Source organism: Nanorana parkeri, unplaced genomic scaffold, assembly GCF_000935625.1.
Source record: "Nanorana parkeri isolate BGI_ZX_2015 unplaced genomic scaffold, ASM93562v1 scaffold617, whole genome shotgun sequence".
Classification (NCBI taxonomy): Eukaryota; Metazoa; Chordata; class Amphibia; order Anura; family Dicroglossidae; genus Nanorana; species Nanorana parkeri.
The window spans coordinates 199,008-216,081 of record NW_017306885.1 but is presented as its reverse complement, the minus strand read 5'-3'; the positions used below and the strand labels follow the sequence as shown (position 1 = coordinate 216,081).

Here is a 17,074-nt window from a genome sequence, read left to right as displayed (position 1 = left end):
TCACTTGCTCTTTTGCCAGATACATATCTGGCGAATGAGCAAGTGAATAAGAAAATCCATTCTCAGGCAGTTAATAATTTCCCCAAATGTAAGAATATGCTAAATTTCCTCTGATTTTTTAAATAAGCTCTTTAGTTTAATTGATGATTTTGGGCTAATAATTAGTATATATATTGGACTGGTCTGTGAAAGTCGATCAGTTTTGGTTCTATTAAGGGCAATTTACACATGTTCTGTTTGGCTGACACATAGCTTTTTCTCTTTTGTTTTTCAGGTTATATCTTCTAATCCAGGATGCTTATGGGATATTTAGTGAACTTCAAGTACAGTTAACACACACTGCTATAGAAGATATACAAAAATACAGCCAAATGTTTGAAGGCAAATCTTGTTGCTTCTCTGGACTGAAGATTTTGCAAAGAACAACAAGGGGAAGGTAAGAAACTTACCTGTTGAATTAAATAATATTTATCATATGGTTTCAAGACGACCCTTTTAGTATACGCATGTTTAGTAAAATGTATCAACGTGTCCATCACAAGTATGGTGTTTGATTTGTAGTTCAATATATAAATAGCAGTAAGCACAAACAGTACATTCACTTCTTCACTCCACCTTACTGTGGTAAACAGTGCAATCATAGATGTTTTCAGTGGACTCATATGTTCTTCTTACATCCATCAGGCAGTGGGGGACCTTCATTACCACAAAGACAGTTGTGTAGACCAAACTTTCTCTGGGTGCCTTCTGGCTTCCTAAGGGGCGCCTTGAAATTTTCATATAGTGTCATGTCTTTCCATGGTGCACGCACCCCAGCCCAGCCACCAGCACCATGGAAATAATTTGTGATAATCGAGGGAGGGTGGGATCCATTCACTAAAGGACAAATGTTCACCTCCATTCAGTCCTGCTCCACCTCCAGCTGTAATGGTTCCTGATGCAATGGTAGGAGGCTGATGTGATGGGGGACTGAGGATACTGATGTGAAGGGGACTCCTAGTGTGGCGGTGGGAGGGTTCTCCAATTGAAAGCAAGGGAGCTCCTAATATTAAGAGGGACTCTGATGTTAAAAGGGGGAATTCTAATGTGAGAGGGGGTTCTCTGATGTGATGAGGGGCTCCTAATTTGAAGGGGGACTCTGGCGTGAAGGAGGGAACCCCACTTTTTTGTGTTTCTGGATGGGTTTCCGCCTTAAAATCGATACCAGACCCTATCTCAGTCAAGGGTCTGGTATGGGTTTTGGAGGGGCCACATGTCATTTTTTACATTTTCTTTTACTTTTTTTTTTAACTGGGGTGTCTCAAGATTGTGCATACTTTTGAAGGGTGCCATGACTGAAAAAAAGTTGAGAAACACTTGTCTAGACTGGAACCTATCACTGGAGGCTCTGAGAGACGTAAGAATCTATGAGGTAATCTACTTGGTGTGGATTGATGCTTTATAGAACACAGATAATGCAGATCCCCAATCAAGGAGATCCCACCACCATTTCAAATATGCGACAATGTAATTAAAAGTTATTTGTTTATTATATAAATTTAAATGTATCTAATCAATATAAAGGACACACAAGTTACACAAATACAAAATACTATGTAATAAGATGGCACTCGACTAGAATGTGTATAATGCAGCTGAAATAGACACAATGGTCGGTATACCCCTTCAATGAATGTTAGTCCAGAGCAAAAGAAAAAAAATGAATGAATAAATATAATGTCTCCGAGATGGAAAATCCTATTTTTGTTTAGACCGAAACACGGCTTGAACGTGCGGTATGCATACGAGGAAATTCAATGATATGGATCAACCCTTGTCAAAGGAAATATAAACAGTAGCACTCACAATTATGCTGTTTGATTATCCACCCAGGATTTTCCGAAGAAATATTGTAGTACAGGTAGATAAACAGACTTGAAACCGTCTTAACAGGGGAACATTAAATTATGTTTGTTTTCCTGGAATGGTATCCGGTATCGAAATGTGGAGCGTTAATTCGCCTCCAATTTGTGAGTGCGGCCGCAGACCGGAAGCTTTCTCTCTAGCAGACCTTGCGTCAATAGGTATCCATAGTAAATGCCAATGAAGATATCCTTGGGCTTCAGTTGTGAGCCGATCAAGCCCAAATAACAGCCATAAAAACAATTCAAGTGGCCGATTGGAGATATTCCGGATAGATATTTGGCCTGGGAAGGAGTTATGAACTTCCACGAGGGGTGTCTGTAGCCGAGGCCATCCACACCAGGTCTTGACACGTTTCACCCCCACCGGGGCTTCGTCAGAAGATTGATGCTTTAATCGAGAAGATAAATAATCCTCAGAAATGATATTAGACAGAAAATGTGAATAAAGGTGAACTTGGGTTTGAAGTCGCTGGGGAGACTACATTATATCAGGAGGGAGAAGTGTGAGCCACTTTGGTGGTAGTTCTACCATTGCTTGGTGCAGCTTTTTTTTGGCACTGGCATGACATTGCCTTAATAACAGTCAAATGCCTTCTGCTAGAGAAATTACACTGGCTTCTGTTCAAGTTTTCTTACAAAAAAAGTTTAGCTTTAGAAACACTTTTATGGGTGCTTTTTCTACTTTGTGAGGAGCTATGCAACATTTTTAGTTGTGACCTTGTAACATTGGTTATCCTTAAAAGCAAAAATGCAAAACATACCATTGCATGTAACTTACCCTTGTTTTACACTTTGTACAGGAGTTAGTGGTGGTAAATGAATCATACTGGTAATCTTTACATCTGTTAGCATATTGGAATCTTACTATGATAAACCCCATCAGGGCTCACGTACAAAAGAGGCAATGTTTACCCTACCCTGTGTTCATTAAAGGAGTCAGCGCTGGAGGATCAGAGCGGGGAGGGGGTGAAATCCTGCAGGGAGCCGTGAGTGACAGCCACGGCTCTCTGCAGGGAGATGATCGAGAAGTGAGCGAGCGACGGTATGTGTTCGCTCACTTCCCGATCTATTGAGCCGGCGTGTGACAGTTTAATTGTCACACGTCGGCTCGAACTATGAGGTAGAGTGAAAATCACTCATCTCATAGTTCTCCTTTAACTTCAAATAATATAAATTTGACTGTAGTAAATCAACTTTCTTATATTTGGTAAAATAGCAGACCTTTCAAAGCAAGATATTCCAGCAAGTACAGTATATTTTTGGAAAAAAGAGCATCTTAAAGAAAAGTACTAAAAGTGTTTAGTGAAACACCCTTCTGTGTTATAAAAGCTTTTTTTTCTATGGTGCGGTGAACCGAAGGCATCTCAGTATTTGTGTGATGTCGGAGAAGTTGGAGTACCCTGCAGCGTACATTGCACATGGCTAATTTACATCACAAAGTCACAAAGTATGTGGAAATCTCCTGTCATATTGGCAGAGCAGGAACAGCACAACACTCTAACAGCACATAATGACCTACAGACTGCTTAATCCATTTCCCTTCTGCCTGGCAAACTCCAGACCTTTCAGACTGGGAGAAAGTAAACATTGCAGCATCTGTAACATTGTGGGAGACTTTTCAACCAGACAAGAAACCTGAGGAATACAGGGCATTGTTTTATCTAGTATGATGGAATAAAACAGAATTGCAGTCTGAAGAAAACATGAATTACTTGCATCCCAGGTATGAAATAAAGGTCACAATTGGCCAGTGCGCAAAAGTAAACTTGTTGTAAATATGTGCAATTCAAGCTTAACAGAATTAATAAAATGCATAAGCAAATGTTCAATGAAGAATGACTATCAAAACAATCAGTAGTTATAGGCAATTAAAATTGTATTAAAGCTCAAGTCTCTTTGAAAGTGCAATTTGGCTTTGTGCTTCCCATTGATCATTGAATGTGATGGATGGCTTCAGTGAAGGAAGCAAAGGTTTTTGTAAGTTTTTACAGGAAAAGTCAAGAATTTCACATAAATCTAGCTTCCTAAATATCGTTGATATTTTGGATATAGTGTTTTCACTGAAGGTGTCCTTAGTGGATTATGGGTATTTGCAGGAACCTTGAAGCGACATTCAAGCTGGCCATTTACAATGACATTCTGCATGACAAGAATTTGTTATTTTGTGTGATGCAACATTACCGTTGTGAATGGTAATGTCTAGAGGTGCACCAAAATGAAATTTTGAGACCAAAACCTAAAATTTAAAAAAAATGTCAGACCAAAACCGAAATTTTTTGTTCTAACCTTTTTAAAAATATATATATTTTATTTTTATTTATTTTTCTCTGAACCTTTAATTTTTTTATATTTAATTTATTTTTATTATTATTTATTTTTAATCTTTACTTTACTGCTATGGGCTTTGGTGAAATATCAGGCATCTAAACAGACCCCTGATATTTTCATTTTACAATAGTAAAAGAGATTGAAGACGGAGTCCTCAGTCTCTTTTTCTGCAGCCCCAGCACTGAACAGGAATCATCTATACTGAGTGTTCCTGTTAATTCATAACTTGTGGCTATAGTATGAATTACTATGTAAACAATCATGAATGAATGGGAAGTGATGTAGATCACTTCCTATTCATTCATAACCGGTACTTAGTAACTCATACTATGTCCAGTTATTTACAAACATTCAGCGATATACTGTTCTCCATCCTGGATCGACTGTCACAGGATGCTGAGCAGGCGGTGCGGGGAAGAGAGCTCAGTCTCATTTGACAGCTGACTCCTCCCCCTCACCGCTGGCTCAGCCTCCTGTGACAGTTGTCTCTGCCCACACACGGCTCTCCATCCTGATTGGTCACAGGAGGCTGAGCGGTGTTGGAGGAGAGCTCAGCCTCATGTGACATGGACGATAAAAGCGCTCTCTTCCCCACCCTGCTCTGCCTCCTGACAGTTTCTCTCCTCCTCGCTGGATGCTGTGCTGTGTTAGAGGGGTCACAGAGCAGCGCCCAGCAGGGAGGAGGGAAACTAGACATGTACCGCAATTTCGGCCGAAAGATGGCATTTTCTGCATTTTGCCCAAACTGCCATTTTCAGCCAATATGTTTTGGGGGCCGAAATTTTGGTGCATCCCTAGTAATGTCCATGGCAGTGCTTCTTTGAGATCCTAAATTGCTAGAGTATGTATTGCCAAAACCTTTTGTTTTACTTTTGGATAGAATAGGAAAGAGTAAAACTTAGGCTATTCTTGTTGTCTTTGTCCCACTAGGAATATGTTCATTCATTTCCTGGAGAGACTACAGAAAATTAGAGTAAATGTCCCCAAAGTGAGGGGAATTCCCATAATCAATAGTTGTTGCCATAACTTTTGCCCCATTATAAGATTTCTCCTCACCTCTTTTTCCGGTGACAACTTTAAGACATTAGTCGCCATGACAAATAGAGAGGGTGAATTTTGCCTGCTGGCAACACAAGCAGCAATAAAATCTTAAGGTCGTAAGGCTTACCTGTAAAGTTTTGTCCTTTACATTATTTTACAGTTAAGGAGCTGTTAGCTTATGGGCTCCAATCTGTTTTTCAGTTGCTAAGACTAGTGAGCGAAGTTGTTAAGTGTCTGGTCCAAAAAATATGGACAGGGAACCCAGATCAATTTTGATTGATCCATCTGTTCTTCAACAGATAGAGCTGGCAACTGTAGTCCTGCCCAGTGCGTAGATGTATTAGGCACGCTGCCGAATATCCAGGATAAGCCTCCTGTTAGTATGTATGCATAGTATTTTTTGACTCAAATATTGGTCTGCAGGACTTCTGTCCTAGAGGTGCACCATGAAGGGTCAGGCAACTCCTCTTTGGTGACTCCTTGGACACTTGCATTAGGGAGTCATGTGTGGGAAAGAGTTACCATATACCCCAGAATAAGAAGGCAGAAGCTTCTGCAGGTAAGCAGTTGGCCCCAGAGACCAAGAAGAGCTCTTTTTGTTTCCCACAGGATGCAAGCCCAAGCTAGGAATGTAGTTCCACCATAAGACCTGAACCCCCAAGCCCACCAAGTCTGGAAACAAGCCCTCTTTTCAGTGAAGGTGCACCCTCACTTGTCAAAGTGGGGGGTTTGCTGCCATCTGGTCCCAAGATGCCTGTGTCCAGAACATTGTGTCCAGGGGCTGTGAACTATAGATTTGGGCTATGCCTCCACCACACATGCTGTCAAATCAGCCACAAAGGCTGACAGATCTCTACCGTAGCAGCTCCTCTCTGAAGGGGTCATAATTTCCTTTCCAATTTAATGTTATTCAAAATAACCTTTCCATTTACAACTATAGCTGCTGTAATGCAAAAAAAACCCAAAAAAACCTAAATGCAATATGACAACCTGGAGGTGTTTCAAACACAGTTGGTGTATGGCACGCCCCCAGAAATGTCACTTCCTGCTTCTGTGATTTTCCCAGAAGTCTGCATTAAGATATACGTATATTTTTTGTCATCCCTTGCATTAGGAATTTCATTTTTGGTGAGATACTACTATTGATTACTACTAAAGGGATGCAGTTTGGAAAGGACATACTGCAACAAACATTTTTTTTACATCAGAACAGAAACGGGTAGGAAACTGCAACAATGTTTGTTAAAACCCTTGTAATGTGCACAAGATCACCCGGAGAGGATTGATTTTTTTTATCAACAAAAGTGGAAATACTCTTTAACAACTTAGCTGTTGAAGCCCAGGTACTTACGGACAGAGGCCTGGCTGATTCAGTCCTCTTACGCTCCTAAAGGGTTAGAAAGTCAAATTCTCACAATGTCTACCATGACACCTGGATGGCCTAATTTGCATGGTGCAAAGGCTAGGAAGTTTCATTCCAAGAAGTACTTCATATGATAATTCTGATCTCTCCTCCAACCCATTCTGGACCATCATTTGGCCTTGGGTACATTCAAGGATCAAGGTCTAACCATTATTTTCCAAAGACCACTTGTCTTTCACTACTTTGTGCAGAGTGTTGTTTACATTATTCCCCCTGAACGCTCTCCAGTCTTCCTTGAATCTCAACCTGGTTCTGTCAGCCCTTCCCTTCAGAAACCGACCTTTGAACTCATCAGCAATATTCCACTCTTGAACCTTACTCACAAGGTTGCCTTCTTTATTGCTGTCACCTCTGTGAGGCAAGGTTGTTTCAAGTTGCTCTCTAGCCATTTGTTATATGGGCCTGTTAGCATTTGTTTGCTGTGCTACCCATGCCTCATTTGGATTGTTTTTGGACATGCCAGTAGTCTAAGACTGATACTGTGATGGACATGTATGTAAGAAAATAGGATTTTCCTTTCTTACTTGTAAAATCATTTTCTTAGAATACATAGCAGGATACTAGTCCCTCTCCTTTGTTCTTTTGATCACTCCTTTTTTTCAGCTACAAAACTGAGACCTGCTGGGAGTGGGAGGGGTTTTATGGGTTGTCTTTACAGCTTTGATGCCAGTGTCCTATTACCTAAATGTAGCTGCATATAACCTAGTAGTTTAAGATTGATCCTGTGTCATGTGATGTATTCCAAGAAAATAATTTTACAGCTAAAACAAAAATCCTATTTTTTTAATTTTACTTTAGCACTGAACATATAAATGCTGCAATCGTAAGTTTACTGGGCATTTTTCCCTTTAGTTTGTTTCTCCTTTCTGATATTATTCTTAAAAGGGATGCATTGAATGAGCCAGTTGTAGCATCAGCCACTAAAGAAAGCCATAACCCTGACATAACAAACATCATATGGAACATTTACAGATCGGTATGTGCAGCAAAATACATATTGAAATATACAATATTCATCATTTTTAAAAACTACCTGTTTCCTGTGTCTTGATTAGTTTGATGTAGATTTATGTTTTTGATTAAGACTAGTGTTGGATGGTTTGGACTTGTAAATCTCGATCTTTCTTTGTTAAGCAAAAAGTAATTTCCTTAAACTTAATATTTAGAATTACTTGAACAAGTATAGAGATTAAAAAATCTAGGCTTTTCTCTGGCTTTCACTTGCTGCATGTCGGTGAACTCAGTGAAGGTACTGGGTAGGAGCTATATACAGCCAGGCAAATAATGTTTTCAGAAGGAGATCAGCAAAGGCAGCATATGTATTTCTCTAATGGCCGTAGTTTTGTTGGCTTACACTTAGGACTTTCTTACCTGTTCAGCAGCTCTTTATGACAAGACAGCTCTCTAAGACAAACTATTTCCTGCATACTGTCCTGAAACACGAAAACATGGTTTGCATTCGTATTTAGTTCCATAGACTTTTCTACATTTTGTAGCATTACAATGGAGAATTAAAATGGATTTAAATTAGATTTTTACACAACATACTTATTTTTTATTATGACACAAAAATATATTTTTTCATCTTCAAAGGATTATGCCTGTTCAATTTCCGTATTCAGCAGTGGACATTGAGTTATTGAAGTCTCCTCTTTATAGACATCTTTTTAATAAAAAGTGTACCTGAACAAATGTGAATATTTCCTGTTCGATAAGATGGCTATAGACAGAAGATGACTGTTACCCCTTGCAACCTTTTTATTATATTACCCGACACCCAAATACATTGCTGTCTGATGGATCTTGGCGAAAACAGTGATCATACAGATGCAAGATAATCATATCAAACTGCCATGGTTTTCTTCAGAAAACCCAGTGACAGCAATGTTTGCAGGTGCCTTCTGTTAACCTATTCCACTGCATGAATGTGAACTCCTGGACCATTGGATCTTGCTGTTACATCTGAGCATCCTCTGAATGTCTATGGACAACTATAATTTTCTTGTGTAAAATGTGCTGTGAAATAATATCTACGGATATTTGCAGGGCTCCGGGACTCTTCAGCTTGATTGATAGTCTGTGGCCTCCGTTGGCACCTATAAAAATCCATGGACAAAGTCAGGAGCAAGGAGAGGTGAGAAAATTGGTTTGACTTTTTTTCCCATAAAGCTTCAGACTCTTTATGCCCAGAGGTATGACTACCCAAACTGGCCATAAAAATAGCTAGAGCATACTTCCTAGATTTGTGTTAATATTTTACAACCTAAAAGAATATGCATATATTTAACTGTACAACACTGCAAATGTATTGCATTTAAAGATTTTATTTTGCTGGCTGCACTATTTTAGAATTTTTTCTCTTTCCATCTATAACATTTCCTTTCACTTTTGTTATAAGTACATTTCTTCACATTTGGTTTCCTATATGTCACATATAATTGTACTTTTCTAATGCAGTGATTCCAAACTTTGCAGTGCCTCAGAGCCTCTGACTAATAAAAATTACTATATGTTCCGCTGCCTGCACTGCCAGGCACAAATGAAGGCACAATCACCTTTATAAAGAATACAAGCCTATATAAACTGCTTCTCCATGTACCGTGTGGTGTCTGCCACGAGTAGCTGACATATCAGTCAGTGATCATATTCGTCCTCATCCAGAAATCTTAAAGCTGGCCATACACAGCTCAAATTTTGGGTGCTGACTAATATTCAATTGACTTTTTCATAGGAGGTTGAACAAAAGAAATCAATCCCACATACAACTGAGGGTGAGTACCACAAATGGTAAAAATAACACACATTAGGAACCACTCGGAGTATTTAGGGTGAAAACCTAGATTGACCCTTGCGGCAAAGATTTAAATGGGAGCTGTTATTACATGGAAATTTTAACAAGGTACATCTTTATATGGTGCAAGAAAAATAAATAAATATCTACTTAAGGGTTTCTATTCCCAACAAATAACATTCCACCTGTTCTTTTTCTTTTTAAAGCTTTACGTTTTTCAATAAAAAAATACAAAGTAACAAAAGCCAAACAAATATCACTTTGCCCAATGGCACGAGCCAGGGGCACGCTCTTCAAGTGTAAACAGCCTTATCTAGATGGATCAATGAATTTATCAAACCCTTTCAAGAGCCCTATGTTGGGGGCTTATGCTTTTTCTAGTTAAGTATAATAGCTTTCCTAGCATAGAACAATAGAATTCCCAAATTAGGTTCTATAAGCTGTTGTAGAAGCTATTTGCTCAGTAAGGCCCAGAAGATGACCAGTATCTCAGGCAGGACTTCAAGAGCATACACTAGGAGACAAACTGGGTGGACTCAATCCAGAAGTTTTTGATCTGAGGGTACTCCCAAAAAATATGTATAAAGTCTATAGAGAAGTCAGACATCTGCAGCATGTAGAGAAACTAACACAATAAATAGCAGCTAATTTGGATGGAGTGTAGTATATCCTATGTAAGAACTTAAACGGAATAATTCTATCCCTAGCAGAAATAATGTGGGTTAATGGGTATTTCCAGGTATCTGCCATGTCCTTCTTGTCTAAATCTGGAGCATTCACCCTTCACTGCCCTATAAACCTTGGATTGAGGTTTTTCTAAAGAGTCTCCCCTCATTAACCATTCAAGTGGCAAGGCATGTAACAAGAACACCATCATGCCAAAATGAGCTGCAAAGGCATGACCAATCTGAAGGGAAAGATAAAAATTGGGTAAATTAAATGTTAACCTTCAATGGAATGTTCCCCCGCATCCTCACATCTATACACAGTGTACAGAAAGTGATGATTTACAGGATCTTAGACCGCTGCAGAGGAGAGAGGCTGGAAGAACCGATCTAAGAACAAGCCAGCTCCCCGATTCAGGTTTTTTGACCTAGACAAAAACAAGCTGTTAACCCTTGCATTGCGGGGGTAGCCCCACTGCAAGGGTTAATACAAGTTTTTTCTGGAGTTCCTATTTAATTCCTGAATGGGCAGACTCTTCAGATGGTTGGACGGGAGAGCGTGGAGGAGACACAGGTAAGTATTAACCCTTTTTAAAAGTTTTTTTTTTGCTAGCAGTAGATATATGCAAAAACACATGAGGGTTTAACAACCCTTTCACAAATTTAGACATTCTATACATTACATTTATACATTCATCGCTCAAGCTGCTTGTACTTTGACATATTTAATTCTCAAAAATCTTAAAATATAGCATCAGAGACTCTAAACTTGGGTTTCAGTCAGTTTCTAACAAACACAAAATTATAGACGGCCTTAGGTGCGGCTCCCAACACTTCTATAGTGCCAATAGCAGCATGTTTTTGTGCATTGAGGTGGATTGTGTTGAGTTAGGCATCCAATTAAAATGACTGGGCTGTAATGCACCTGAAAAATGTGGTCCTGCTGCATTTTTTGCAATGTACTGCAATGCACACATCCATGGTGGTCAGTGCAGTATTTTCTTTTAAAACCCCAGTGCAGTGTCAGGGAAAGCTAAATTTAACCTTAACTGATCACATGCCCCCATTCCATTTTCTCTTTCCACCTTTCCCGCAGCAATTTTACTTGCACTACTGGGCAGAGGTCACTCTGCCTGACAGTACTGTGTCTTCTAATGCTGGGTTCAGAAGCTCAGAAAGTGTTTCAGTACCCGGCCCCCTGCCACAGCTCTTCTGCAGGTGCCCGACAGGTGGCTGACCCATCTCAGGACACGGCAGGCCGCAATCCGAGGCCTGGCAGGCCATATGTTGGGCACCTGCTGTGTGTTTACTTTAGAAGACTGGCAGGCTGCTAAGTTTTAATTTGTTTTCAGTGCCTCTGTTGCAAAACTTGAAGATTCATTTTAGGGCTGCAACCAACTAATCAGGAATGAGAGTAGTTGTCAACTATTCTCATCAATTAGTTGGTTTGATTCCCCTAGCTCTCTTCTCTATGCTGGGCAGAGGGCACAGCAAGTAGTGGATGGGTGCAATAGCCAGCCTGCTATTGCAATTTGAAATGGCCCATAGCAGGCTGACTATTGCACCAGCCCATGACTCGCTGTATTTACATTCAGCTGCCGTCTGTGGAATCTTTCCCAGTTGTCATTACCTGGCTGAAACTTTTACAATACAGTTATTAAAAAATATATATAAAATGTGGGAAAAAAGCAATTTTCGGTTTTGGCCTGACAGATTCTACTGCGGGAGGTGTGTTGCAGTGCCATTCATTTCAGTGGCACCCCAAAGCCGCCTCCCACCCAGAGTGTGATCGCCCACACTGGCACACACAGTACCGCAATGCCGTGCGTTCCAGTGCAGTGTGATTGTAAAACAATTGTGCATGCAGTTTTATTCTGGAGTAAACTTTGTAACACTGCATTTGTGTATTTTATTTTAAATTAGGGATGGTTTTATTTAATTGCTTTTATCCGATTCAAAAAAACTAAGGGCTTGTTTTAATGTGCTTTTACTGCACATGCAGAATTTGTATTACTTTAGTGTGCATAGTCTAGGCACAGGTTCACCATAACAATGACAGTGGCACAGGTTATCAAACAATTTACAATCCATTTATTTGGATGTGGCAAATCCTACCATCTAAGGAAAGATCAACTGGGAGAATGCATTGGCCTGTTGGTGTGTAAGAGAAACCAAACCATTTTAGACCTAAGGGGAAAGAATTTAAATTGTTCTGAAATCTTTCTGTTACCATATTAAGAGACCTCTGGTTTATTTTCGGAGAACATACATACTCTTGAAAAGGGTATACTATTTCAGGTTAATGCCTCAGTGTTTTTTAGCATGGTAATGATCAGTGCAACAGAAATCACTTATTAACCTTTAAAATGAAGTTTCTTTTCTGCAGGGCAATTTCCACCACACAGTAGCAAGGTTCTGTTCTTAATTCAGCAATGTGTTATTATGTGCATATTAAAGTTACTAATTTATAAAAGCGTATTATAGACATTTATCTGTGTCACAGTTTTACCTGTTAGGGCACACACCTGTGTTACATTTGTAGGTAAAGGTGATGCAGTCTGTATTACATCTATGAACCTGTCAACCCCATTGTAGTATGTACAACAAATATTCTAAATCAACCGTTCTCAATCTTTTTTAACAAGGAGAAACCTTCAAAATAACTTTCAGGTCTCCAGGAATCCCTTGTAAAAATGATTACATCTGCAGCTCATGGTATAATAGCATCAGTAAGTTGCAAATATAACTTAAAGAATTATGCATACTTAGCATTTATCACACCCAGAGTATATCATTTTGTAACAATATAACATTTTCTAGAAACCCCTTTACATTGGTGGTCAGTGTAGGCCCCCTTATATTGGCAGTCAGTGTGATGCTCGCTTACATTGGTAAGAGTGGCCTAATTCATAGGTGGTTAGTGGAGACGGGTCCCATTGTATTGGTGGTCAGTACGAGAAGGGCCCTCTTACACTGATGGCCACTAAAATAATGCTTTTACTTTCTTGGTCGGTGGGAAGAGTTGCTCTTATATTAATGATCAGTGCCTCTTTACATTGATTTTCAAGGGGAAGAAAGTCCCTTACCATGATGGTCAGTGGGAAGAATGGTGGTTTTATTGAAAAAAAAAAAAACCCATAAAAAGATAATTGGTGTTCTTGCTTATTTGACTGAGAGACAAGAGGAAAGCAGGTCCAGCACATGTGTGCAGGCATGTGGCGCTTAAAGTCTCTATTGTCACTTGAAATACAGTACATGTTTTGTCAAAACCCAAGCTTGGTGCTTGCTTAATTAAATTGTTTCATGACTTTTATTGATAAACTTGTTTCAGGCCTAATTCTAAGTGCTCAAGGGTATGATGACATCAACCCCAATTCCAAAAAGTTAGGACGTTGTGTAAATCTACGTAAAAACAGAAAGCAGTGATCTTCAAATCTCATAAACCTATATTGTATTCACAATAGAAAATAGAAAACATCAAATGTTTAAACTGAGAAAATGTACTATTTTTTTTAAAAATAAGGTACCGCATTTGCTGGCGTATAAGACGACTCGGCGTATAAGACGACCCCCTACTTTTTGTGTTAAAATATAGGTTTTGGGCTACACTCGTCATGTAAGACGAGTATAGCCCAAAATAATGTTTAAATGCACCCACTAAAAGTCATGGCGGTATTCCCGAGTGGGGCTCGGGGTTAATTTTCAGTACCATAAGCGGTACCCCCGAGCCACACTCGGGATTACAGTCTCTTACCTTGCCCACGATCCCCGCTGTGTCCTCCGTCTTCCGCTGAGTCAATCACGGCAGGCTTTGTATTAGTGAATACAGGCTTTGTATTCATTAATACAAAGCCTGCCATGATTGGCTCAGCGCTGAGCCGAAGCTACATACAGTATACCGTATCCTTCCATATGTGCCCGGCGTATAAGATGACCCCCGATTTTCGGGAGATGTTTTAAGGTCTCAAAACCCGTCTTACACGCCGGCAAATACGGTACTTTTGAAATTGATGGCAGCAACACATCTCAAACAAGTTGGGACAGGGCAACAAAAAGCTGTCAAAGTAAGTGATACTAATAAGGAAGAGCCGGGAGAACATTTTGCAACTAATTAGGTTAATTGGCAATAGGCTAGTAACATGATTTTGTATAAAAAGAATATCTTAGAGAGTCGGACTGTTTTAGAAGTAAAGATGGGCAGAGGTTCACCTATCTATGAAGAGCTGCGTCTAAAAATTGTTGAACAATTTCAGAATAATGTTCCTCAATGTAAAAATGCAAAGACTTTAAATAGATCATCATCTACGGTACATAATATCAAAAGATTCTGAGAATCTGGAGAAGTGTGTGCGCAAGGGACAAGCCAAAAGCAATATTGGATGCCTGTGATCTTTGGGTCCTCAGGCAGCACTGCATTAAGAACAGTCATGACTCTGTGATGGACATCATTGTATGGGCTCAGGAATACTTCCAAAAATCACTGTCTGTGGACACCGCTCGCTGTGCCACTCAAAAATGCAAGCTAAATCTCTATCATGCAAAGAAGAAGCCATATCTGAACATGATCAAAAAATGCCGCCGTCTTCTCTGGGCCAAAGCTCATTTAAAATGGTCTGTTGCAAAGTGGAAAACTGTTCTGTGGTCAGACAAATTAAAATGTAAAAATTTTTTTTGGCAACCATGCGCGCCTCATTCTCTGGACTAAAGAGGAGAGGGACCTTCTGGCTTGTTATCAGCACTCACTTCCAAAGCTTACATCTCTGATGGTATGGAGGTGCATTAGTGTGTATGGAATAGGCAGCTTGCACATCTGGAAAGGCACCATCAGTGCTTAAAGGTATATATCCAGGTTTTAGAGCAGCATATGCTCCCATCCAGACATCTTTTTCAGGGAATGCCCCTGTTTCAGCAGGATGCTAAACCACATACTACATCTATGAAAACAGCATGGCTTCATAGTAGAAGAGTCCGGGTGCTTAACTGGCCTGCCTGCAGTCCACAACTTTCAACAATTGAAAATATTTGGCACCTTTTGAAATGAAAAATACGACAAGGAAGATCCAGGGCTGCTGAGCTGTTAGAATCCTATATCAGGAAAGAATGGAACAACATTCCCTTCTTAAAACTCCAGCAACTGGTCTCAGTTCCCAGACGTTTACAGAGTGTTGTTAAAAGAAGAGGGGATGCTACATCTTGGTAAACATGGCCCTGTCCCCACTTTTTAGAGGTGTTGCTGCCATCAATTTCAAAATTACCTTTTTTTTTTTTTTTAATGGGAAATGTTTTCAGTTTAAACATTTGATATGTTTTCTGTTCTGAATAAAATATGGGTTTATGAGATTTGCAAATGATTGAATTCTATTTTTATATAGATTTTACACAACGTCCCAACTTTTTTGGAATTGGGGTTGTTCATTGAGTCCTTTCCACTAGGATGTCTGTGTCTCTTTAGAAGTTTGTGTTTATACGTTCAAAGGCATGTAGACCTGTGTCAGTCAGCTTTGCGCTTGTGTCAATAACATCAGTTTTAGATCAGTTTATATATGCAAAAGGTTTAGAACAAAAAAAAATGCTTTAACAGCGGCTTAAACTTATCCCGTGTTCGCCACGCACTCCCGTAAGAAGTTCCGAAACTGCTCGGGCGGCCGCAAAGCATCTTGGGGCGGGCACATGCGCAGTTCGGATTTTCGGCCGGGAGACAAGGAGAGACGCAAGCTAAGTCTATGGACGCGTTCACCCGCATGCAGTTACTGCGGGACAGGAAGTACCAGCAAGGACAGAGGAGTCAGCGCTGGATCGGAGAGCCACCGCGCGGCTGGAGGGACAGATGAAAACATCAGGAAAGAAGAAGATCGGATTAGGAGACATCATTTAAGGTAAGTGCTAACATTGGGGGGAGGGAAACAATGAGACTTTAATGTCACTCTAATTTACCAGCATGTTACACCCGCTTCCTTTCCATGTCATTTTTCAGTTTTCATTGCTGTGATAGTTTGACTGACAATTACTCAATCATGCAATAGCGTACTTGAATTTTAAATCAATTTTTTTTTTTTTGAGACCGATAGCACTTTTCTTTGGTGGTATTTAAAAGAGAACTATGGGGTAAGTGTTTTCCTCCCCCATAGTGCTCTTATGGGTCACGGGAGGACATGTACTAGCGTCCTCCCGCGGCCCAAAGCTTGCGGTATACTGAGACCGCCGCAGCCGGGACAGATCCCGGCAATGCTGTCGAGATCCACCCAGCTGCGTGAGTGACAGCTGGCTCTGCCTATCTAGAGGCAGAGCCAGCTGTACCCTCCCCCGTCCGTTACTCCAGTCAACGCTGGGGGATCGGAGTAGGGAGGGAAATAATCCCTGCGGGGAGCCGTGACTGACAGTCATGGCTCTCTGCAGGGACAGGATTGAGAAGTGAGCGAACGACGGTATGTGTGGTATCTATTGAGCCGACGTGTGATAGTTTTATTGTCACACGTCAGTTCGAACTATGAGGTGAGTGATTTTTTTTTTACAAATTCTTTATTTAAAGAAGTTTTTCACAATTTTCCAGGGGTAACATAATAGGGGAAAAGGGAAGTACAGATAATACAAAAAAATAAAAATACAAAGTCAGAAATTCAAGGTATCACAGCGGCCCCACATGGGCCCATGGGGGCAGGTGAAGGAAGCAATGCTGATTAAGTGAAGACATAGACGTCCAATCCAGTCCTTTCTGGGGATTGTAGGAATGCGTGCAAGGACCCTGGTTGTGTCAGTAACAAAGGATAGCAATGAGAGGCATTCCGGTTCTTCAGCCACGGTTCTATTATATAAGTGTGGAATCGGGTCTCAGCATTATCTGGAGGCAGAGCAGCATCGGGGTTGAGGGGAGATAGGGAGGTAGGAAGGTGAGGGGTAGGAGGGATACATGGCATGGAAGGTT

The 17,074-nt window shown here is 40.3% G+C and overlaps 1 protein-coding gene across 1 annotated transcript in view; it reads left to right on the top strand.

Annotated features, from left to right (window-relative positions):
- Positions 1–17,074, top strand: part of SPIDR (scaffolding protein involved in DNA repair) — a 363,404-nt gene that overhangs the window by 308,834 nt on the left and 37,496 nt on the right. Inside the window, exons 9-10 of the mRNA XM_018562962.1 lie at positions 275–436; positions 8,743–8,830. Coding sequence (XP_018418464.1) covers positions 275–436; positions 8,743–8,830 — 250 coding nt within the window. The remainder of the gene's footprint in view (positions 1–274; positions 437–8,742; positions 8,831–17,074) is intronic.